This window comes from Phaenicophaeus curvirostris, chromosome 4, assembly GCF_032191515.1.
Source record: "Phaenicophaeus curvirostris isolate KB17595 chromosome 4, BPBGC_Pcur_1.0, whole genome shotgun sequence".
NCBI lineage: Eukaryota > Metazoa > Chordata > Aves > Cuculiformes > Cuculidae > Phaenicophaeus > Phaenicophaeus curvirostris.
The window spans coordinates 78,676,848-78,700,128 of record NC_091395.1 but is presented as its reverse complement, the minus strand read 5'-3'; the positions used below and the strand labels follow the sequence as shown (position 1 = coordinate 78,700,128).

The following is a 23,281-nucleotide window of genomic DNA, read 5'->3' as shown; positions in this document are numbered from 1 at the left end:
GCGGTGACGCCAAAGGGCCTGGAGGGTTGGATTTTGGGAAGCAGCGCCCCACGGTTGGGATGTGCTGGATTTGCTGCCGAGCACCTAAAGAGCTTTCGGAGTCAAACACAAGGAGAGTTCCGAGTGCTCTGAGGCAGGGGGCCCTTTGTGCCGGGAGCCGCAGCCGTGGGGGCCGAGGGGTCCTGGCTGTGCCATGAGATGCGCCCTCGGACGGGCGCCGCGGTGAGACCCCCAGATCTCCCTGGAGCAGCGCGGGGCTGCTCCGCACCGAACCCCCTTCCCGTAGGAGCTCCCCGAGTAGGGCTGGTTTCCTCCTCCAGCTCCTGCTTGGCTCCAGCTCCTTGGTCCCAAAGGGTCAGAACCGTCCCATCCTCCCTCTCCGGAGACGATGAGGTTCATGGGCTGTGGGAGAGAGCGGCCTTTATGGTGTTGGGAGACTTACAGGTCACATAAACCCGTGGATTTTGATTTTTGGGCTGTATATTTACACCCCGTTTATATATGTGTATTTATCTGCGTATTTTACTGCTCTGGGCTGTCAAACCCTTACCCAGGGAGCTCCCAGACGTTCCGTTTCCGAACACAGACATTGTTTGGAAGCCCAGCCCCGCGGCGGGTAACAGCAGGTGGGTGCAGCCAGGAGCCTCCTGGGAACTCGACCCTGCGGCAAGCGCTGCCGTTACGGACTTGTCCAGGCGACGGGAAGCGATGCCGGGAGGGTCCGTACCCGCAGCTCCGGGCACCGTGTGGTGCGGCTGCGTGTGCGGCGCTGGTGAACTCGGGCGAGGCCGTGGCAGCCCCAGCGCCTCTCCCACCCTCTGCCGCAGCCTGGAAGGGTCGGGAATGCTGGGAACGGACTGGGAGTCGTCCCTCTTGGAAAAGAGGCCCATGGTCACTCACGTAAACGGGACACGAGGTCGGGGTGTGGAAAGGGGGTGTGTTGGTTGACAGTGACCAACCATGAGCCAGCAGGGGCCCAGGGGGCCAAGGAGGCCAAGGGCATCTTGGCTTGGATCAGACCCGGCGTGGCCAGCAGGGCCAGGGAGGTTCTTCTCCCTCTGGCCTCGGCCCTGGGGAGACCGCTCCTCGAATCCTGGGGTCAGTTCTGGGCCCTCCCCACAAGAAGGATGTTGAGGCTCTGGAGCGAGTCCAGAGAAGAGCAACGAAGCTGGGGAGGGGGCTGGAGAAGAAGAGGAGCGGCTGAGAGAGCTGGGGGTGTTTATCCTGGAGAAGAGGAGGCTGAGGGGAGACCTCATTGCTCTCTGCAACTCCCTGAGAGGAGGTTGTGGAGAGGAGGGAGCTGGGCTCTTCTCCCAAGGGACAGGGGACAGGACGAGAGGGAATGGCCTCAAGCTCCACCAGGGGAGGGTCAGGCTGAACATTAGGAGAAAATTTTTTACAGAAAAGGTCATTGGTCCCTGTCCGAGGCTGCCCAGGGAGGGGGTTGAGTCCCCTTCTCTGGAGGGGTTTAAGGGCCGGGTGGACGAGGTGCTGAGGGACATGGGTTAGAGATTGATGGGGATGGTTGGACTCGATGATCCAGTGGGTCTTTTCCAATTTGGTGATTCTATGATTCTATCCAAAGGGCCAGGACCTCCAGCCTGGTGGGCTCGGGGCACTGAGATCTTGGAAGGGTTCCCAGTGGGATCTTGCTGGGCTAACGCTTGGTTGGGTGGTTGGACCCCGGTGTCTCAGCTCTGCTGGAGCGCTGCGCCGGGACTGCCAGGGAATGAGCCTGGCAGCAGGAGGGCTCGGACACAGCCGTGCTGGGCACCGTGCTGGGTGCTGGTGATCACCAGAGGGGGATTTCTTGGGGGCAGAGGGGGTTAGGACAGGGATTCTCTGAGACTAGTCCAGCCGTGGGGGTTCCACATAGATGTCTGTCCATGTGTCCAGGCTTAGATCTATCCGTCTGTGTGTCCAAGGCTTAGCTCCATCTGTCTGTCCAGGCCCAGTTCTGTCCATCTGTCTGAGCTCAGCTCCATCCATCTGTCCGGGATCAGCTCCGTCCATCTGTCTGGTCTCAGCTCTTTCCATCTGTCCAGGCTGAGCTCTGTCCATCTGTCCGGGCTCAGGGGATTTGCTGGTGTGGCCGCGGCAGCGCGCGGGGCGGACAGGGCTGCGGGCGCAGAGGTCGGTGGGGCCGGCGCGGATGCGGAGTGCAGGGACCGAGGCGTTTGGACCCGCCGGCCAGGCGGCTGAGCCGGAGCGTTGCTAAGCTACGGAGGAGCCCTCGCTGGAGCATCCCATCGCATCGCATCGCATCGCATCCCATCGCATCCCATCGCATCGCCCGCTGGCAGCGGCTCGGCGCAGCATCCCGACGCGCGGCGCGGGGAGGAGAGCCCCACCGGCGGTGATGTAATGAGCTGCTGCCAGGGCGGTGGTTGGAGCCACCGGCGGCGAGAGGACGAGTGGCCATGGCTCGGGAGCGCCGCAGCCCCGCTGAGCAGCCGGCGATCGCGGGATTAGCGGGGTGGATGGCGAGCGGATAGAGAGACGCCGCAGCCATTTGCAGGCGCAGCCGGACAGCCGGGGCTCCGAGCCGGAGAGCCGCATCGTTGTGCCGAGCGCGCTAACGGTCTCTGCTCCCTCTCTCCCTTTCTCTCCCTCGCCGCCTGTCCTTCCCGCAATGATGAGGCAGGCCCCGGCGCCACGGAAGGTACAATCTGCCGCTGCATCCACGCCGTCGCCGCTAGCGCTCTGCACGTACCTCGCTTTGCTCTTTTTGTTCCTTATTTTATTCGTTAACGCTGCCGGGCTTTAATTGCGCGAGGTTCGGGGGGGGTTCGGGGACGGACGGGGCTGGGGGGCGGTGGCTGGATGAGACAGCAGCATCCCTTACTGCCTGCCTTTTCCTTTCCCCGCTCCGCTGGAGCCGCTCGGCGTCACCTGCCTGTGCTGCATGCAGCATCCCTGCAGCTCGGCCCCGCGGCCGGGGGCGCTGCCAGTTGCATGGTCATAACAGCCTTTTCCTCAGCCGTGCCCCCAGCTCTGCCTTTAGTGCTTTGGGTTTTGGTGCTTCCAAGGGTTTGTGGTGTCCGGATTCCCTGCGCAGCCCGTGCTCCTGCGGGGCAGAGCGCTGGCACTGCCCTGACAGGGTATTTTTAGCACAACCGCGCTGTCAGCGCTCCGCTCGCACAGGAATCCTGCGAGTCGCTCCCTGATCCCAAGGAAGAAGGGGAAAGGAGAATGATGGAAGGCACAGCCGTTCCCTGGCTGTGCCGGGTCCGCGGGGAGGCTTTGCCGGTTGTTAACGTTACAGCTGATCCTCCTGGCTTACGTTTGTGGTTCCTTGGGATTTCAGGAGGCTTCCGTGTGGGGCGGCTGCTTTAAGAACTCCAATTTAATCCCCTTCCCAGGAAAAGTTTCACGGATGCCGCTTTCCCTCAGGCTCCAGCAGCAAGAAGGGAGCAGGGGGCAGCCCAGGGCCTGGCACGGGGCCAGGCAGGTCCCACAGCCGCTGGCTTTGATCCTGCTTGTCCCGGTGGTGCTGGCTCCACACGGGATCCCACCACGCGGAATTCCCTGTAGCAGGAACCCAGGTACCACAGACGGCATTGGAGCCCCCAAGGGAGCTCGTCCAGGCGCTGTGGGGCAGAGGTAGCGTTCCCAGCACTGGGATGTGTCCGGAGGAGGCTCAGTTCCGATGGGAACCGGTTGGCATCGAGTGGGCAGTGCTGCCCGCTGCTTCTCCCTTTTTGTCCCCCCCTGGCACCAACTCCAGCCGCTGCCGGCCCCTCTCCGGAGCTGCACGGCAGCCCCCGCCGCTGGAGAACCTCACGGATGCTCCATGAGGAGTGTCTGCAGCTGCAGTTGCAAGCTGGGAAGCTTTTCTGCATCAGAAGCCATCGGACCGTGCCCAGCGATCAGCTCCTGTCCTACGGTGCCCACCCTGCCTGGAGAAGGTGGCGTGAGTACCAGGGGCTCATCCATCCTGGAAGTGCCGACGTTCCTTGCTCCCGGCTGCCTCTGGATGGAGACCTTCGGAGGGACCTTCAGGAGCCTTCAGCAGCCCCGCTTTCGGATGGACGATGCCAGTTCGGTGGCTGGTGGCAGCCAGGAGGAGTTTTACTGGATTCCTTGCTGCTGGAAGCAGAGTTTGGATCCAGGTGATGCTGGTTCAGTGGCTGGTGGCAGCCAGGAGGAGTTTTGCTGGATTCCTTGCTGCTGGAAGCAGAGTTTGGATCCGGGTGTGCCCGTCTGGAGCCTCAGCCGCAATCCTGGCTCCTGCGGGCAGGGAACAAGGTTGGGTAATGTCATCAAAGATTCACGCTCAGCGTTACGCAGCATTTGGAGCCGCCAGCTGGGATATTAACGGTGCCGGCCGGGCTGCACAGAGCACCCCGGGATCCAGGAGGACCTGGAGCTCCTGTGTGAAGCTCCTACACGCTCCGGAGCCTGGTGGAGGTTCAAGCATCGGCTCTGGGATGCTCCCGCAGCCTTGGAGAGCTTTGTCCATGCAGTCCTGCTGCCTCCCTCCTGTGCTCTGGCTGGATGCAGGACTCGAGCAGGGAGCAGCCGTGTTCCCAGCCCGGCCGCGTGCCAGCGCTCCGCGGAGCTCTGTGGATGGATTGTTGATGGAGAAGAGGGCGGCCAGGAGCCCCGTTCTGCCCTGGCCCTTCCAGAGAGCAGCAGAGCATTCCCTGTGCTGGCAATCCCGGAGCCGTCGCTGCAGCTTTTCACGGGTTTCACGTGGAGGGGAACCAAACTGGCCTGAAAGCTTGCACCAGCGGAGGTGGGAAACCAGGATTCGTCCCTGCCGGTCGGTGTGGCTCCTTTTCCAAGGGTTTGGTGTGGTTTGAGTTAGGAAGATGCTCGGCCTCTTCCCTGCTCCGTAGCTGGTAGGGAAGGTGTCTATGGGTGCTCTCGGAGCAAGTGGAAGCGTCTCCCAGTGCGTGTTTGGCGGAGTCCCTGCAGGAGAGGGAGTCAGAGCGTTTGTTCCATTTTTGGTGCCCCTCAGTGCGATCTTTATTTTGGAGTTTGGGAAAGCATGGGAGCGCTCCCAGAGAGCTCCCACCGCTGCTCCTAAAGCAGCCCTGGGATTATCCAAGGGTTTTACGCTTTTGCTGCTGTCCTTACATTGTCCTGGCAAGTTTTCCTGAGGTGAAGGTGCTCTGGAAGATGAGAATCTGCCATCGGAATCGGAGCAGGCGTCCTGCTGGGAGCAGCCTCTTAGGAAAGGCTGGAAGTGAGGAAACCAGGGTTGAGCCTGAGGAAGGCAGTGGGGATCGGCTCTTTGGAAGGGACAACGCATCTGGTTGTGACCTGTGTTAAACCAGGAGGAGCTGGAACAGGCTGGGAAGAGGCTCTGTGGAGAAGGAGCTGGGATCCTGGTGGACACCAAGCCACCAGGAATGTTCTCTGGTGGCCAAGGAAGCCACAGAGATCCCGGGGTGCTTTGAGAGGAGTGTCGGGAGCAAGTGGGTTCTCCTCCCTGTCTGCTCTGCCCTAGGGAGGCCCCATCTGGATTCTGTGTCCAGTTCTGGTCTCCCCAGCTCCAGAAAGAGCAGGAATTGCCAAGGTGAGCCCAGTGGAGGGCATGGAGATGAAGAGAGGCTGGGAGCCCTGGCTATTTCCAGCCTGGAGGGGGGATCCATCCATGCTGATCCGTATCCGAAGGGCAGGAGGAAGGGCTGGGCTCTGCTCAGTGGTCTCCAGCGACAGGACAAGCGGCTCCAGCACAAACTGGAGCCCAGGAAACTCCACCTGGACAGGAGAAACTTCTTCCCTGGAAACGGCTGCCCGGGGAGGTGAGGAGTCCCCTTCTCCAGAGAAATCTCAGCCCACTTGGATGCTGCTGGAGGAGACCCTGCTGGAGCCGCGGTGGGACTGGGTTGCCTCCAGAATGATTCTGGCATTCTCTAAGGTCTCTCCTGGCTTCCCAAGTCCTCGGGTGGGAACAGGACCATCGCTTCTGCCTCCCGGGGAGACGTTGCGGCAGTGGGAGATGGATCACAGAGCCCTTGCTGAGGGGCTGTGTCCGATCGGATGTCGCTGACGGCTGCATCCTCCAAAGCATCAGATAGCAGCGTTTTATCGACCCGGTGACTTTCAGCCGTGCTTTAGGTGACAGAAGCAGGATGTGAGGGACTTAAAGCCCTCTCCTGTGTCCAGTTTCCCCCAGGGCCTCTGTTACTGGCCACTGTTCCCGGATGGATGTGGTGGGATCTGCGGGGGGGCTCCTGAGTGTGGAGCTGGCACTGAATGACTGTGGTGTGAGCAGGGGGTGCGATTGGGGTGGGGGTCCTGCCGCGAGGGCGGTGGTGCCTTTGTCTCCCAAAAGGAAAAGGTGATGTGGAAGTGTTTGAGGAGCTCCGTGTTGTCCCTGTGGGATTTAGGAGTGGAGAGAAATGGAGCCCGGGGGCTCTGGCATCTCCCTGGGAACTGGACCCTTCCAAGCAGAAAGGGTTGAGGGCTGAGGGGAGGGGGAAAAATAGAATAGAAAGTGCTGAACCGCCCTCTGATGAGCTCCGGAAAGGTGAGATGGGTTCATCCCACTCCCTGTCAGTGGGACCCGGAGAGCCCTGGCAGCTCCGCAGCAGCATTCCCAGCCTCGCCCACAGCCTGGGCTCTGCCTTGGGAGCTGAAGGTCTCCAAGAAGCAGAGTCCCTGCTGGAGATGGGATGGGGGCAGTCAGATGGGATGGGGGCAGTCGGATGGGATGGGGGCAGTCGGATGGGATGGGGGCAGTCGGGATGCGGGCAGTCGGATGGGATGGGGGCAGTCGGATGGGATGCAAGCAGTCGGGATGCGGGCAGTCGGATGGGATGGGGGCAGTCGGGATGCGGGCAGTCGGAATCAGATGCAGGCAGTCGGATGGGATGGGGGCAGTTGGATGGGATGGGGGCAGTCGGATGGAATGGGGGCAGTCAGATGGGATGGGGGCAGTCGGATGGGATGTGGGCAGTCGGATGGAATGGGGGCAGTCGGATGGGATGGGGGCAGTCGGATGGAATGGGGGCAGTCAGATGGGATGGGGGCAGTCGGATGGGATGTGGGCAGTCGGATGGAATGGGGGCAGTCGGATGGAATGGGGGCAGTCGGATGGGATAGGGGCAGTCGGATGGGATGGGGGCAGTCGGATGGGATGGGGGCAGTCGGATAGGATCAGTCGTTCGTCAAGTGGTCAGTTGGGTGGGATATGGGCCACCTGCCACCTCCACAGCCCTCGGTCCCACTCGTTGCTGACGGGGAGAAGCGGGGCTGGGTCTCTGAGCCCCCGATGCGGAGCCTGGGCTGCCGCGGGCTCTGTTCCTCTGTTTGCCGCGGGCGCTGCCGCAGGGTCCCACCCGGAGGTGCCCTGGGAGCGGGGTTAACGAGCTCCCACACGTGCTGCCGCGCGCTCACTAATTGCTGTGCTGTCTTTTGTCTCCTCTGCCCTCTTCTCTGCTGCTCTGCCCTGCCGGCTGTGCCCCTGCTCCTGTCTCTCCCTGTGTGACTGTCTCTCCTCTCTGCCTTCCGCGCCCGCTCCAGACGACTGCCCGACGGGCCAAGGTGAGCACCCACGCTGCACACGGACTCGGGTGCTGACCCCGCGGCGCCTTTACTGATTGATGGGAATGGCTGGACTTGATGATCCAGTGGGTCCTTTCCAACCTAGTGATTCTATGATTCTATAATTCTGTGATTCTCTGTCCTCCTCGCACCGAGCAGCTCCCTGGAGCGCTGTGCTCCTCCTCAGCCCTGGGCACAGCCTGCCAGGGGAAAACGGCCCTGGAGAAGCTTTGTGCTCCCAGGCAGAGCGTGACGCAGACATCAGGAAAAAATATTTCATGGAAAGGGTGATTGGTCAGTGGCAGAGGCTGCCCAGGGAGGGGGTTGAGTCCCCTTCCCTGGAGGGGTTTAAGGAACGGGTGGATGAGGTGCTGAGGGACATGGGTTAGTGATTGATGGGAATGGTTGGACTCGATGATCCAGTGGGTCCTTTCCAACCTGGTGATTCTGTGATTCTATGATTCTATCCCTGCCATCCCCGGCACAGCTCCACAGCCGGGACTCAGCGTGTTTGAGAGCCACGAGCCGCCGGCCGGGACGGTGTTGATGCCAGCGCCGGGAATCGCTCGTGCTTTGAGTCTGCCCTGAGCCAGCCAGACTTACTCTGCCAAGGGGGATGGGATTAGAGGAGAGCGAGGAAGGGAGAGGAATCCTCAGGGAACCCCATGACAGCTGAGTGGTGGCTTTTCCCCTCTGGGAAGCGCACGCTGCAGGGAGGGCTCTGCTGGTTTGTGCAGGGCATTCACGCCAGGGCAGCAAAAGATTCACACAGTCCCGCGCGATCCCAGCTGCCAGGGACTCGGCTTTCCCCTCTGGGGAGGATCTGTTGACTTTTCCCCTCTAGAAATGCTCTGTGAACTCTGGGCAGCGCAGAGCCCAGGCCTCACAGAGAGGGAAAAGCATGTCCAAAGGGCGAATCTGCCCCTCTGGAGGTGGAATCTCCCTCTAAAACATCTCCTGGAGGCACGGCAAGGGCTTTGCTGTGAGTCCGTGTGAGGTGTTTGCAGCGTGAGCTCGACGTAAGCAGCTTTCGCACGCTGATGTGGATTCTAAGCCATTCCCAGTCCCAGCTGGGAGCTGCCCCTTTTCCAGGCAAGTCCTGGGTTGCTCCCTCTGGATCAGGTGCTGTTGCCCTCGGTTGGAGCAGTTCTGGTGTTCTCCACAACCTGTGCTGGACCGGAGCAGCGAGGGGGTGTCTGGTGTGACCTCTCCTCCAGCCTCGGTCCTCACCAGGCAGGAGCTGGAGGGAGCTGAGGGCAGCAGGATGGGATCCGAGCCGTGATCCAGCCCCTCTCCCACCACTCCATCTTGCTTTGGTTGGGTGCACGGATGGGTCCACGTGGGATGGAGCCGGCTGCTCGGCCGCTCTCTCCAGCAGCTTGGACCTTCCTGGGCTCCTGGATTTCCATCGGAGCCGTTAGGGCTGCCCAGCGGCTGCAAGGGCTCCAGGAGCTGCCACGCTGGATTTTAGTCTTGTTTGGAAGGAAGTCCAAGCCTTGGACCTTCCCTGACCCTGCTGAGGCCACGTCATGGTCTCCAAGGGTTGCCAGCTCTCCAGATGCGATGAGCGGTGGAATCGTGCTGGGTCTGTCCCACGACGTTGCTCTGTCCCTGTGGAAGCTGCCAGCTCACCCAGAGAAGGGTTTTCCATCCCTGAAGCAGCAGGAAAGGGAGCAATGTTCTTGTTCCAAGTAGCGTTCTTGGAGACAGCGTGTGGGGCTTGGTGCCACCCAGGCAGGGGCTCACTCCATCCCTGCGAGAGCTCAGATCGTTCCTGGGCGAGGAGGGCTGAGCCTGGATGAGCCACATGCAGCTCTGCCCCAAAGCCAGGCTCAGAGCACAGTAAAATCTCAGGAAATGAATTTACAGAGCGTTAGGTGCCCGAGAGGTGAGTCTGGGAGGACAGCAGAGGTCTCTGATGGATGTTGGGCTTTCCAGGGTCTGGGGCTTCTCCAGCTTCCCTCGATCCCATCCCCTGGATTATGGGTCCAGTCTCGCTGCTGCTCCCCAGCCCGGCAGGCACCGATGGAGCCGCTCTGCAGCTCCGGCTCCTCAGTCCTGCTGGTTTTCCCTGGATTCTAGTGAATTCTCACTATTCTTTCATTTTCTCCCTCCACTCCCCTAAAACTCAAGGTTTCATCCCCACGCTGATGCCGTTCCAAGTGGAGGGTGCGGGCTCAGTGCCCCATGGCATTCCCAGCTCTCTCCCGAGCGGCTCCCAGCTCTGGCTCCTGCCAGCGCCCGGCAGCGAGCGTGTCCCAGTGTCCCCTCCGGCTTCCAGAGGATGGACTGGGAAGAAACCTCCCTGGCTCCTGTCTCGGGTGCTCCCAGGGGTTGCTGTGCCATCCTCTGGAGATGGAGCCCTGGATCCTCTGGAGCTGCAGCCGGGGGGCCGAGGACCCTCGTTATCCCGGCTCCCATCCCCTCCAGCACCTCACTGGCTTGGCTGGAGCTGCCCTTGCAGCAAAGGGGCTGGTGCTGGGTCTGTGCTGGGAAGCTGGGAGCGCAGGGAGAGACGTGACACGGGCTGCAGGGAGACAGGATCCTTTCTTGCTCCCCTTCAGCTGGAGGGAGCAGAGGGGCGACTCCAGCCTGAAGCGGGGCTGGGGGCTCGGAAAAGAGTCTCTCCGGTTGGGATGTGGAGCAGCGTGAGGGCAGGTTCTTGCTGCCAGGGAGTCTCCGTGGCAGAGCCGGCCCTCGGAACGCTGCCAATGCGGAGAGCGTGGGGTGCTCCCTCCATCCAGAACTGCTGTGCCGGTGAGGTCCCTGCAGTCCCCGAGCGCTCTGCCAGGACAAGGAGTTGTGCCAAACTCATCCCTCCCGGCTGAGGCTGCTCCGTCCCCGCTCCCTGCTGCCCTGGCCTGGCCGGTGAGCACCGACCGTGTGTGGCAGCCTCGGGAATTCTGGCCTGGGCTTCATCTGTGCTGGAAACACGGGTCCAGGGGGCAGGGATCGGCCTGGAGGACCCCAGTGAAAGCCCAACCCAGCGGCCAAAGTGGCATCGAGGATGCGGGGAGACAGACCCACCCCGAAGACACTGCTGCCTCCTCTGACTCTCCCTCGACCGCGCTCTTTTGCAGCCCACGCGGACCCCCAGCTCAGCAGCATCCAGCGGCACCGCGGGGCCCTCGGGCTCGGCCTCCGCCTCCGGTGGGGAGATGAGCAGCAGCGAGCCCAGCACGCCGGCCCAGACGCCACTGGTGGCCCCCGTCATTCCCAGTCCCTCCCTGGCCTCGCCGGTGGCACCGCCGGTCCCCTCGCCCACAAAGGTAAGATTTGATTCTATGATTGTTTCCCCATCTTGGTTGTTTCTGACGTCTCTGCCAGCAGAATTTCTCCAATTTTAATCTTTAAAATAGTTTGTCATTACTTTCGTCCTGTTTTGCATTAATTAGGCACAATCAGAGCTTGGGAAAGATTTAGGGCGCGAGGGCAAGGAATTAACAGCAGGAGAGGACAGCGAGCTGGCTCTGAGGCTGCGTGTGAGGGAGAGGCATGTTCCTCGCGTGGCATCGTGCCGCTCCGAATGGGAGCAGAGAGTCACTGCGGGTGCGCTGGGACGTGTTCGTGGTGGTGGGGTCGGGTTTGAAAGGATTCAGGCTTCTCTAGAAGCCGGTGATGTCCAAAGTGAGGGGCTCTGCACCTTTTGTAGCCCGAGGCATCTCAGGGAACTTTTATCCCACGTTGTCAATGGATTCAAGCAGCCGTCGGGCTCTGTAGCTGTGAGCGCAGAGCGATGGGTTCCCTAAACCTGCCCCGAGCTGGGGTCTGGGGTCTGAGTGGTTGGAATGACTGGTTGCGGGGCTCTCTCCAAGGGCTGGGGCTGCTCCATCTGCTGATTCCTGGTTTGCTGCCACAGGAGGAGGAGAATTTGCGTGCTCAAGTCAGAGACCTGGAGGAGAAGCTGGAGACTCTGAAGATAAAGCGAAATGAAGACAAAGCAAAGCTCAAAGAGCTCGAGAAGTACAAGATCCAGCTGGAGCAGGTGCAGGAGTGGAAGAGCAAAATGCAGGAGCAGCAGGCCGACCTCCAGAGGCGTCTGAAGGAGGCCAAGAAGGTGAAGGGGCAGCGCGGGGCCGGGGGCTGCGGGGGGAGATGGGATTCCGGGGTCAGTTCATAGAATCTTGGAATGGTTTGGGCTGGAAGGGACCTCAAAGCTTTGGAGCTCAGAGCCTTCCTGTCTCTCCTTACCCAGCAGCATCTGAGTTTGATAGGAATGGTCGGACTCAATGATCCAGTGGGTCTTTTCCAACCTTCTATGATTCTATGATTCTATGATCTCCTGTGCAGTGGCTCTGCTCCGGCTGAGCCCTCGTGGAGCTGTTGGGGGGTTCCCTTCCCTCTTTCCCTTCTCCCCAAGGACAGGTTCCCTGCTCTTCACGTCCCTGCCTGCTGCTCCCAGGCCAAGGGCAGGACCCGGCTGTGCTGGCAGAGGAGATTTTCCTTCCCTCTGCTCCGTTTCCCAGGGTGGATCCTTGGGTTCTTTCTCCAGGATTTGTTTGAGGAGCAATCCTACCTGTGTTGCCTCTCTCCTCACCCGCCGGTCCTTTCCCTCTGGGCTCTGCTGCGGGTGGGAGAAGGCGTGAAGCAGGGAAGAGGGAGGCAGAGACTGGAGCCCGGCAGCCCCTTCCCCTCCCGGTCCCCGTGCGCTGGTGTTAATTGGACTTGATTCTCCTCTGGGAGAGCCCCGGGAGTTGTTGTGATCTGAGACTCGTGGGCTGGGAGAGGGCTCTCTCCGTCACTGGGTCTCCAGGTCTCCTCACCCGCCTGTGCTTGACGGCAGGAAGCCAAGGATGCCCTGGAGGCCAAGGAGCGCTACATGGAGGAGATGGCAGACACCGCCGACGCCATCGAGATGGCAACCCTGGACAAGGAGATGGCGGAGGAGCGCGCCGAGTCCCTGCAGCAGGAGGTGGACTCCCTGAAGGAGAAGGTGGAATACCTCACCATGGACCTGGAGATCCTGAAGCACGAGATCGAAGAGAAAGGTGGGAAGGGGTTGGCTTTCGGGTGGGCTCAGCCTGGTCCTGCGGCACGGGGAAGCTCCTCGCCGGGGAGGAGAGTGCTCGGCTCAAGGGAGTTGTGGTCCAAGGTCCTTCAGCCACTGCCACAACCCCTGTTCTCCAGACCCTTCCCAGTTCCGATCCCTTCTCGGACACACTCCAGCCCCTCCAGGGCTTTCTTGGAGCGAGGGGCCCAAAACTGAGACCAGAATTGGAGATGTGGCCGTGTTTTGTCCTGATTCTGATTCCCTGAGGCCCTCTGAGCTATTGCTGCTCATGGTGAACTTTGAAATGGCGCACAACAGGAGAGTCCCCTTCCCTGGAGGGGTTTAAAAGACAGGTGGACGAGGTGCTGAGGGACATGGGTTAGTGATTGATGGGAATGGTTGGACTCAATGATCTTGTGGGTCTTTTCCAACCTGGTGATTCTATGATTCTATGGTCAATGTGAAGGAACCACATCAGTTCAGCTGCTGCTGTTCCTGCACAGCCGGGATAACGCATCCTCTCTTCTGCAGGCTCGGACGGAGCCGCGTCCAGTTACCAAGTCAAACAGCTGGAAGAGCAGAATGCGAGGCTGAAGGAAGCTCTTGTGAGGTAGGAGGCCACGTGCGCTCCTGGAGGCTGGGATGCTGCTGGTGGAATTCCTTCCTACAAGAACCTTTGCGGCAGTTTTATGTCGAGCCCTGATCCAAACATTTCTTCAGAGCCAACCCGCTCGCTGGCCCTGGGCTGTTTCTGAGCTCCCCGGCTCTCTTAAACTCCGGTCACTGGGGATGGTGTAGATGCGGAGAAAATGCTGCTTCAGAGGGTGGCTGGTGTGGTCCGTAGCTCCTGGGAGCATCTCTCCACGATGGGAACCATGGGAAACAGCCTTGCAGGGAATTCCGAACCTGCATGTTAGGGCGGGAGGTGTGAAACCCATGCAAGAGGCGCTCTTGGCTTGGGTGCATCGGGGCTGTCTGAGCTGGACACAGCCCCGTTCTGTTCTCAGCCCGTGCCAAAGGCCATTCCGTGTCTGTGCTCTGTCTCTTTTCTGCTGCCAACCTCCTCCCTCACGCTGCGAAAGGCTGGGAACGTGGCTCATTTCCCCTTGTTTGCGGGGTCCTCCCTTTCTGTGCTCCCAGTCCCATTTACAGCTGGTCTTTCCCGTCTGTCCTGGTTCCTGGTTTTCCACGGTCTCCCCTTCAGTTCTCTCCATCCCCTGCTGCTCTCTCATTCCTTCAAGGGAAGGTGCAGGCCCAGGCACCAATACAGCATCATCCTCTTTCCCTGGGAACGCGGCTTCTGCTGCTGACGAGCAGCCAGCACCGGCATGGAGGGGGCTCTGCCGGTGCCCCCCGGAGCGATGTCTGGGAGGGGAACGGCTTCTCCTGCTCCGGTACCTGGTGATGGGTCTGGTTGTTCTTCCCCAGGATGCGGGACTTGTCTGCATCGGAGAAACAGGAACACGTGAAGCTGCAGAAGCAAATGGAGAAGAAAAACACGGAGCTGGAGTCCTTGCGACAGCAGAGGGAGAAGCTTCAGGAGGAGGTGAAGCAGGCGGAGAAGACGGTGGATGAGCTGAAGGAGCAGGTGAGGAGGGAGGAAGGGTGGGAGGGGATGTTTGGGTCTGGCTGGGGCGTTAGGATCACCTTCCCGATGCCCGTGGGGCTGCTCCGTGTGTGCAGCCTGCTCCGTGCGGAGCCGTCACAGCTTCCTGATCCCTGTGGGGCTGCTCCATGTGCTGCCTGCTCCATGTGGAGCTGTCACACCTTCCTGATCCCCACGGGGCTTGTCCTGGCCAGGCCAAGGCATCAGTGCCAGCGTGGGCAGCCCTGGGAACCACATCCCTTCTCCCGGTGCTGCTCGCTGCCCTGGGTCAAGCTGTTTGCCCCCCTGTTCTCGGCTCTCCAGAGCGACCTCGGGCGCTATCTGACTAACCCTGGCCCTGGGATGGGGAGGTGGATTTACAGCCGCGTCCTGCCTCTTGCTGGGGATCCCAGGGGAGCAAAAAAGCTTTGGAGCTGGCAGCTGCGGCGCGTTGAGCTCCAGCGGAGCGTGGTTTGGCGTGTGCTTGCAGGTGGACGCTGCTCTGGGTGCTGAAGAGATGGTGGAGACTCTGACCGAGAGAAACTTAGACCTGGAGGAGAAGGTCCGGGAGCTGCGCGAGACCGTGGGGGACCTGGTAAGGCGGAATCCTCTGGAGCGAGGGCTGGAATGGGAGGGCTCGCACTGCCTCCTTTGTCATTGCTCTGCGGCTGGGCTGGTGTGAGGGCTGGTCCCTGAGGTGCCAGGAGCTGCCTGGCAGCGATGCCAGAGGGGTCTGGGGTCCTTTCTGCAGGCCTTGTGCTCGGTGCCGCTTCCGAGCGGTGCTCCCCTCTGCCCCCTGCGCCCCGGGGGCCCCTCGTGCTGCTCCTTGCTCGCCAGGCTGTGCCATAACCGTGTCCCCCGCTGCCTCCTCCTCACCAGGAAGCCATGAACGAGATGAACGACGAGCTGCAGGAGAACGCCCGCGAGACAGAGCTGGAATTGCGGGAGCAGCTGGACATGGCGACGGCACGGGTCCGCGAGGCGGAGAAACGCGTGGAGGCCGCGCAGGAGACGGTGGCCGACTACCAGCAGACCATCAAAAAGTACCGAGAGCTGACCGCGCACCTCCAGGTAGAGCCCTCCGGCGCTCCGCGGCGGCTCCCACTGGAGCCCTGCTCCTCAGAGCCCTCCGTGGCGGCGACAAGACCCAGCGGGCCTGGGCAGGAGCGTTCCGTGGTTGGACTCGGTGATCCAGTGGGTCCTTTCCAACCTAGTGATTCTACGATTCTGTGATTCCCAGAAGAGGGATGGAGGCTGAGCTCCTGCTCCCACGGGAGGTGGGCACGGCAGGACACGGGTGGCTGGTTCCTGAGAGCCAGTTTCTAACAGAGCTTTCCGGGGAGCTCCTCGGTGCCAGCCTGCGCGTGTTCCTCATCAGCTCCAGCAGCCCAGCCTGTCTCCCTGCCCCTCTCCGGGTGGGAATTGCTAGCAGAGCCCCCGCTGGAGCAGCGCTGCGGATACTTGTGACCATGCTGCTGCTGCTCCAAGCTCAGGAATGAGTCCTGGGAAAGATGGAACAGTTATTCCAGCCCTGGCCTTGGTTCTCCTGAGCTTTGCAGCAGCAAAAGGCGATGGGTGACACTGTGGGCTCCTCAGCCTCACCACAGCGTGCGGGCTGCCGAGTGTTCCGAAAACGCTCACATCCCTGTTCCCTCCTTCCATCCATCCCCGTGCACTGGCACGAGGAGCCCCGGCGCTCCCTGAGGTGGGGCCGTGGCAGGGAAGGTGCAGAGGGGCTGCGAGTATCGCTCTCCTCTGCCTCGGGCTCATCACGGCTCCTCTCTCCACTCAGGATGTGAACCGAGAGCTCATGAGCCAGCAGGAAGCGTCGGCGGAGAGGCAGCAGCAGCCTCCGCCTGAGATGTTCGACTTCAAGATCAAGTTTGCGGAGACAAAAGCCCACGCTAAGGTAAGGCCGGCAGCGGAGCCAGGGCCGTGTTTTGGCCGTGCCAGGCCGTGACGCGGGGGTGCCAGGAGCAGGGCGGGAATTCCCGCTGGGATGCAGCGCTCAGCATCGGCCGTGGTGCTGCACCCGTTGTGGGAACGGGCTGGGAATGAGCTCCAAAGGGACACCTCCCACCTCACACACCGCTGGGCAGAAAGGGATGGGGGAGAGCTTGCTCCCAGCAGGCAACATCAGCGTTGGCCTCATCCCAGTTGGAATGCTGGCTGGAAAGGGAACGTGTTTGGAAGCACGGGCTCAGCGTCCAGCCTTGTCTCTGCCCAGGCTTTGTGTCCCTGCCTGGACTCTGGGTCTTCCCATGTTCCGTGTGCCCCTGCCCATTCCATGTGTCCCTGCCCATTCCGTGTGCCTCTGCCTGTTCCATGTGTCCCTGCCCATTCCGTGTGTCCCTCCCTGTTCCATGTGTCCCTGCCTGTTCCGTGTGTCCCTGCCCTTTCCATGTGTCCCTGCCTGTTCCGTGTGTCCCTGCCCATTCCGTGTGTTCCTGCCTGTTCCGTGTGTCCCTGCCTGTTCTACGTGTCCATGCCCATTCCATGTGTCCATGCCCTTTCCACGTCTCCATGCCCGTTCCGTGTGTCCCTGCCCATTCCATGTGTCCCTGCCCATTCCGTGTCTCCGTGGCTGTTCCATGTGTCCGTGTGTCCCCGCAGGCCATCGAGATGGAGCTGCGGCAGATGGAGGTGCAGCAGGCCAACCGCCACGTCTCCCTCCTCACGTCCTTCATGCCCGACAGCTTCCTGCGCCACGGAGGCGACCATGACTGCATCCTGGTGCTCCTGCTCATCCCGCGCCTCATCTGCAAGGTGGGATTCCTGCCTCCCAGGGGGAATTTGGCCTTGGTGGGACCTTGGTCGCTTCTCTCCTGGAAGCTCTGGGATGGGGCTGTTAGATCTTGGAGTGCCGTCTCCAAACCTGCTGTACCACTGGGCTGACCAGGAGTTGGAGGCTCTGTGGGGAGCCATCTGTTCCTTCTGTCCCAGCGGGATTTGGAATATCAGTTGTGGGCCCCTCCCCACAAGAAGGATGTTGAGGCTCTGGAGCGAGTCCAGAGAAGAGCAACGAAGCTGGGGAGGGGGCTGGAGAAGAAGAGGAGCGGCTGAGAGAGCTGGGGGTGTTTATCCTGGAGAAGAGGAGGCTGAGGGGAGACCTCATTGCTCTCTGCAACTCCCTGAGAGGAGGTTGTGGAGAGGAGGGAGCTGGGCTCTTCTCCCAAGGGACAGGGGACAGGACGAGAGGGAATGGCCTCAAGCTCCACCAGGGGAGGGTCAGGCTGGACAGCAGGAAAAAATATTTCACAGAAAGGGACATTGGTCCCTGTCCGAGGCTGCCCAGGGAGGGGTTGAGTCCCCTTCCCTGGAGGGGTTTAAGGGCCGGGTGGACGAGGTGCTGAGGGACATGGGTTAGTGATTGATGGGAATGGTTGGACTCGATGATCTGATGGGTCTTTTCCAAGCTGGTGATTCTGTGATTCTGTGATTGTCTGGGAGGAGGAGGCGGTGGGTGGGTCGATGCTGCGGTGCCGGTGGGTCGGGCAGGCGAGCGATGCTGCGGTGCTGAGCTGTCCCACTCGTCCCCTCTCCACACGGCAGGAATCGTTCCCAGGGGTTTGGGGAGGGTTTGCCTGACCCGTGGCCGCGCAGAACCGATCAGTGCAAGCGTGACAAGGCCCTGAGCGATTTCCCTCTTCCCGACAGGCCGAGCTGATCAGCAAACAGGCGCAGGAGAAGTTTGATCTGACGGAGAACTGTGCGGAGCGCAGCGGGCTCCGGGGCGCTGCCGGGGAGCAGCTGAGCTTCGCCGCCGGGCTGGTCTATTCGCTCAGCCTGCTGCAGGCCACGCTGCACAAATACGAGCAGTGAGTATCTCTCGCCTCCTCCTCAGCCGTGCTGACCACCCGCATCCCCTCGGGAAGCAGGGGCGAGCTCAGCAGCCGCGTGGCAGGGCCTGGCCCCTCTGGGGTGAAAGCTGAGGGATCCGCAAGGTTTCCTCGCGATGGGGCGTCTGCCTCCCTGGCATCCCTCTCCTTGTTCCCATCCCAAGAGCGGACACGTGAAGGGATCCGAATCCCTAGCACACGGTGCTCATTCTTCAGCTGTGCTGTATCGTGAGGCAACGAGCGGCCTTGCTGCATGGATTTTTCCATCTGCCTCCAGGAGATAGAATCACAGAATCCTGGAATGGGTTGGGTTGGAAGGGACCTCAAAGCCCATCCAGTCCCACCCCTGCCACGGGCAGGGACACCTCCCACTGGATCAGGGGCTCCCAGCCCCATCCAACCTGGCCTGGAACCCCTCCAGGGATGGGGCAGCCACCCCTGCTCTGGGCAACCTGGCCCAGGGCCTCCCCACCCTCCCAGGAGAACATTTCTCCTTAAGATCTCATCTCAATCTCCCCTCTTGCAGCTCAAAACCATTCCTCTTGTCCTGTCCCTGTCCTCCCTGATCCAAAGCCCCTTCCCAGCTCTCCTGGAGCCCCGTTTCAGTGCTGGAAGCTCCTCTAAGGCCTCCTTGGAGCCCCCTCTTCTCCAGGCTGAAGAATCCCAATTCTCCCAGCCTGGTCTCATGTGAGGGATGCATCCCAGTCTCTTACTGAGCTTGATCTCATTTGCGGTTGACTCTGGGCTCCCGTCCCCAAGACAGGGTTCTTCTCTCAGTGCCCAGGACGTATTCCTGTGTGGAATGTCTTGTGGAGCTTGAACGTGTGCTCAGCGTGAGCGCAGGGCCGGGCAGCGCCCTGGCAGCACCAGGGAGCCCAGGATTTCCGCAGAGGGCAGCAGATGCCTTCGGGGAGGGCACTCGCCTTCAGGCTCGCTCGCCTTTGCTCCCGGGAAAGGGGCTGGGTTTGAAGCAGAGCACCGGGAGATCCCTCTGCTCCTGCCCCAGCGCAGCTGATGAACCCTCAGGCTCCTCCTGCCTCCAGCACTGGCTGCTGCCTCTGAGTCTGGAGCGCTCTCCTGCCCTCGGCTCCCTTTCCTGTCCCCCCCAGGCCATCCACCTCGCATCTGGTTTTCTACAGATGTTTTGGCCCCCGTTAACCCCTCGCTCGTGCTCCGGGGACGTTCCAGATCCGAGATTGGCACTCGGAGGCAAAGCTCTGGAGCATGTGCCGGTCCCAGCCGCGCCGGCAGCGTTGCCCTTCCTTTCGCAGGGCCCTGAACAAGTGCAGCGTGGAGGTGTACAAGAAGGTGGGGATGCTGTACCCGGAGATGAGCGTCCACGAGCGCTCGCTGGACTTCCTGATCGAGCTGCTGCACAAGGACCAGCTGGACGAGACGGTCAACGTGGAGCCGCTGACCAAGGCCATCAAGTACTACCAGGTGGGTCTGCGGAGCGAGGAGCTCCGGAGGGTTCTGAGTGTGGGCGGGGAGCGAGGGCAGCCTCACCAGCACCTGCCACGAGTGGAAACGGCGGCTTTGGATACGTCGTTGATGTGGGACGTGGAATAGGCTTGTTGGTAGCACTTCCCTTGGGATGGTTTTCACCTCCGGAGCGCACAGAAGCACTTGGGGACTGCCTTCTCTGCTTGCTGCCCCTGGGGGTGCGAGCAGGAACGATCACAGGATGATGGGATGGTTTGGGTCGGAAGGGACCTCAAAGCCCGTCCGATTCCACCCCTGCAATGAGCAGGGACACCTCCCCCTGGATCAGGGGCTCCAGCCCCATCCAACCTGGCCTTGAACCCCTCCAGGGATGGGGCAGCCACCCCTGCTCTGGGCAGCCTGGGCCAGGGCCTCCCCACCCTCCCAGGAGAACATTTCTCCCTAAGATCTCATTTCAATCTCCGCTCCTTCAACTTAAAACCATTCTCCTCGTCCTCTCCCTGCCCTCCCTGAACCAGAGCCCCTCCCCAGCTCTTCTGGAGCCCCTCTCAGGATGCAGCTCGCCCATCCTGTGTCCCTGTGCCTCTGTGCTGCCGGCTGAAGGCAGGAGGAGCGCAGGAATGGCTGCAAAGCCAAGGATAAAATGAAAGGAATGCATTTATTCCTGTTACCTCACACTCTGGGGCAGCTCTGAACAGCACCAGGGCTGAAGGAACGTGAGCAGGAGCACGGCCACCGTGGAGCTCAGTCGTGCCGCCCAGTGCGTGTCCCTAAACGGCTGCTTTGCCTGGACTGGTCAGGGAAAAGCAGAATCTTTGAGTCCTTCCCGCAGCAGGGCTGGAATTTCAAGCAGGTTGTGTTTCCTTGAGTTTTGCAGGCCGATGGAATCTGAACACAGGGGTCCCGCTTGTCCTGTGCACAAGGCTGATCAATAACCAGTGTGATTTATGTGTTGATTCGCTCCAGCTGCAAGTCCCTGAGTGTGTTCATAACCCTCCTTGCCCATCCCATATTCCCACACCAGGGTTGATGACCCTTTGGATTCAGGTTCTCCAGCCCTTCCGCAGTGCAGAGCGTTCAGGGGGGAGCGCTGGGGGTCGCAGCAGGTTTTCACTTGGCATTAAACATCAGCCAAACCCTCAGAGCTGGGGGTTTGTAGTTTCTTCCCCCCTCGGTTTGCTCCTGCCTGTGTGGGAGCCCTCGGGGGGTGCTGAGCGCCGCGCTCTCTCCTGCAGCACCTGTACAGCATCCACCTGGCTGACCAGGCTGAGGACTGCACCATGCAGCTCGCCGACCACATCAAGGTGAGGGGGAATCGCCCGGCTCCGTCCTTGCTGCCTGTTTCTGCCCTCGCCCCCTCTGCCCCGTGTCCCGCCATCGTTCGGTGAGGGAAGCCCCAGCGTCCTGTGCCCCGCGGGGTAAAACAACTTGACCCGATGCCCCAGAGCGTTTCCCTGCTTCGGCGAATCCCGGCGTCGCGGCAGGTCGGGTGCAGAGGGTCTGAGCCCAAACCCCGGGCTGCCTGGGTCCCGCCTGGGCTCTGCTCTGCCCCGAGCTGACGGTGCTGTGTCCGTGCTCCGCAGTTCACCCAGAGTGCCTTGGACTGCATGGGCGTGGAGGTGTGCCGGCTGCGAGCCTTCCTCCAGGTACGATGCTCTGTTGCCTGCGTTCTCCTCGCCGGCCTCTCTCGGGTTTCCTGATGTCCTTTCTCCGCACCCTAGGCCGGGCAGGAGGCCTCCGACCTGGCCATCCTCCTCAAGGACCTGGAGACCTCCTGCAGCGACATCCGCCAGTTCTGCAAGAAGATCAGGCGCCGCATGCCCGGCACGGATGCTCCGGGGATCCCTGCGGCGCTGGGCTTTGGGCAGCAGGTGAGTGGGGGGCACGCGGGGCCTGCCCAGAGCCCGTTTGGCCCCATACTGGGAGCTGTGGGCTGTACTGGGCTGGGCACAGACGCGGCTGGATCACCGTTGTCCTTGCTGGCTCCGGGGAGGGAGCGTGTGGCGTCCTGCAGGAGAAGAGCCACATCCACCGCTTGGGGTGGGGGGAGCTGGGGTGGGGGGGGGGCTCTGGGCTTCGTGTGTACTGGGGATGGAGGCAGGGACTTCATAACCTGCATTTGCGGGTGACACTGAGCTGGGTGGAAGCTGGATCTGCTGGAGGGTCAGGAGGATCCAAAGGGATCTGAATAGGCTGGATCCTTGGGCTGAGACCAACGGGATGAGGGTTAACGAGGCCAAAGGGCGGGTCCTGCCCTTGGGGCACAACAACCCTGAGCAGCTCCAGCCTAGGAGAAGTCTGGCTGGAAAGTGCCTGGAGGAGAAGGACCTGGGGGGGTTGGTTGAACAGGAGCCAGCAGGGGCCCAGGGGGCCAAGAAGGCCAAGGGCATCTTGGCTTGGATCAGACCCGGCGTGGCCAGCAGGGCCAGGGAGGTTCTTCTCCCTCTGGCCTCGGCCCTGGGGAGACCGCTCCTCGAATCCTGGGGTCAGTTCTGGGCCCTCCCCACAAGAAGGATGTTGAGGCTCTGGAGCGAGTCCAGAGAAGAGAACGGAGCTGGTGAGGGGGCTGGAGAAGAAGAGGAGCGGCTGAGAGAGCTGGGGGGGTTTATCCTGGAGAAGAGGAGGCTGAGGGGAGACCTCATTGCTCTCTGCAACTCCCTGAGAGGAGGTTGTGGAGAGGAGGGAGCTGGGCTCTTCTCCCAAGGGACAGGGGACAGGACGAGAGGGAATGGCCTCAAGCTCCACCAGGGGAGGGTCAGGATGGACAGCAGGAAAAAATATTTCCTGGCAAGGGTGATTGGTCCCTGTCCGAGGCTGCCCAGGGAGGGGGTTGAGTCCCCTTCCCTGGAGGGGTTTAAGGGCCGGGTGGACGAGGTGCTGAGGGACATGGGTTAGTGTTTGATGGGAACGGTTGGACTCGATGATCCAGTGGGTCTTTTCCAACCTGGTGATTCTATGATTCTACGATCTCCAGACTCCAGTGTCTTTCTGTCTGTCCTGGTGCTTCCCTTGTTCCCAGAGACACTGCAGAAGTGGGTTGGGTTCCCTCCAGGGTGAGGCAGGAGCTGTGCTGCTGGGAGCTTGCCCCGTGCCCGGGGATCCAGCCGTGTGGCATCCCAGTTGCTGTTCTGATCCTCCCCGTCTCCGCCCGGCTCGCAGGTGTCGGACACGCTGCTGGATTGCCGCAAGCACCTGACGTGGGTGGTGGCCGTGCTGCAGGAGGTGGCCGCCGCTGGGGCGCAGATGATCGCGCCGCTGGCGGAGAACGAGGGGCTGATGGCGGTGAAGCTGGAGGATTTGGCCTTCAAAGCGAGCGAGCAGGTGGGAAACCCCTTCCCAACGGCCCTGTGTTCCCTGCTGCAGCGCGACGGAGCTGGGCCCCCTCTCCCTGCAGTGCTACGGAGCTGCCCGAGCACGGAGAGCCTTGGGGAGGCTGGGAATGCCGAAACGCAGAAGGGGCTGTGGTTCCCTGCTCCGTGCTTTGCTCCGAAGGGGCTGCAGCACGTCGTGGGGAGGTGGGATGGGGCTGTGACGGCGACGCTGAGCCCATTCCAGAGTGACCCACCGCCTCCCCTCGTCCTTTGCAGATCTACGGCACCCAGGGCATCAACCCCTACGAGTGCCTGCGCCAGTCCTGCAGCATCCTCATCGCCACCATGAACAAGATGGCCACGGCCATGCAGGAGGGCGAGTACGACGCGGACCGGCCGCAGACCAAGGTGGGCAGGGCTGGAGCATCATGGAAGGGTCTCAAAGCCCATCCAGTGCCACCCCTGCCATGGGCAGGGACACCTCCCGCTGGATCAGGGGCTCCAAGCCCCATCCAACCTGGCCTTGAACCCCTCCAGGGATGGGGCAGCCACCCCTGCTCTGGGCAGCCTGGGCCAGGGCCTCCCCACCCTCACAGCAAAACATTTCTCCTTAAGT

The 23,281-nt window shown here is 61.6% G+C and overlaps 1 protein-coding gene across 8 annotated transcripts in view; it reads left to right on the top strand.

Annotated features, from left to right (window-relative positions):
• Positions 1 to 23,281, top strand: part of DCTN1 (dynactin subunit 1) — a 55,592-nt gene that overhangs the window by 25,503 nt on the left and 6,808 nt on the right. For 3 of the 8 annotated variants that reach the window (XM_069856705.1, XM_069856700.1, XM_069856701.1), the window contains exons 6-23: positions 2,645 to 2,662; positions 7,477 to 7,497; positions 10,578 to 10,766; positions 11,357 to 11,554; positions 12,281 to 12,485; positions 13,019 to 13,097; positions 13,916 to 14,075; positions 14,563 to 14,667; positions 14,952 to 15,143; positions 15,865 to 15,981; positions 16,686 to 16,838; positions 17,730 to 17,890; positions 19,183 to 19,351; positions 20,590 to 20,658; positions 20,938 to 21,000; positions 21,076 to 21,225; positions 22,514 to 22,675; positions 22,942 to 23,073. In XM_069856705.1, the coding sequence (XP_069712806.1) occupies positions 2,645 to 2,662; positions 7,477 to 7,497; positions 10,578 to 10,766; positions 11,357 to 11,554; positions 12,281 to 12,485; positions 13,019 to 13,097; positions 13,916 to 14,075; positions 14,563 to 14,667; positions 14,952 to 15,143; positions 15,865 to 15,981; positions 16,686 to 16,838; positions 17,730 to 17,890; positions 19,183 to 19,351; positions 20,590 to 20,658; positions 20,938 to 21,000; positions 21,076 to 21,225; positions 22,514 to 22,675; positions 22,942 to 23,073 (2,343 nt within the window). Of the gene's footprint in view, positions 1 to 2,632; positions 2,663 to 7,476; positions 7,498 to 10,577; positions 10,767 to 11,356; positions 11,555 to 12,280; positions 12,486 to 13,018; positions 13,098 to 13,915; positions 14,076 to 14,562; positions 14,668 to 14,951; positions 15,144 to 15,864; positions 15,982 to 16,685; positions 16,839 to 17,729; positions 17,891 to 19,182; positions 19,352 to 20,589; positions 20,659 to 20,937; positions 21,001 to 21,075; positions 21,226 to 22,513; positions 22,676 to 22,941; positions 23,074 to 23,281 lie in introns of those variants that run through there. The other 5 variants (XM_069856704.1, XM_069856702.1, XM_069856706.1 and 2 more) reach the window with 3 other exon arrangements.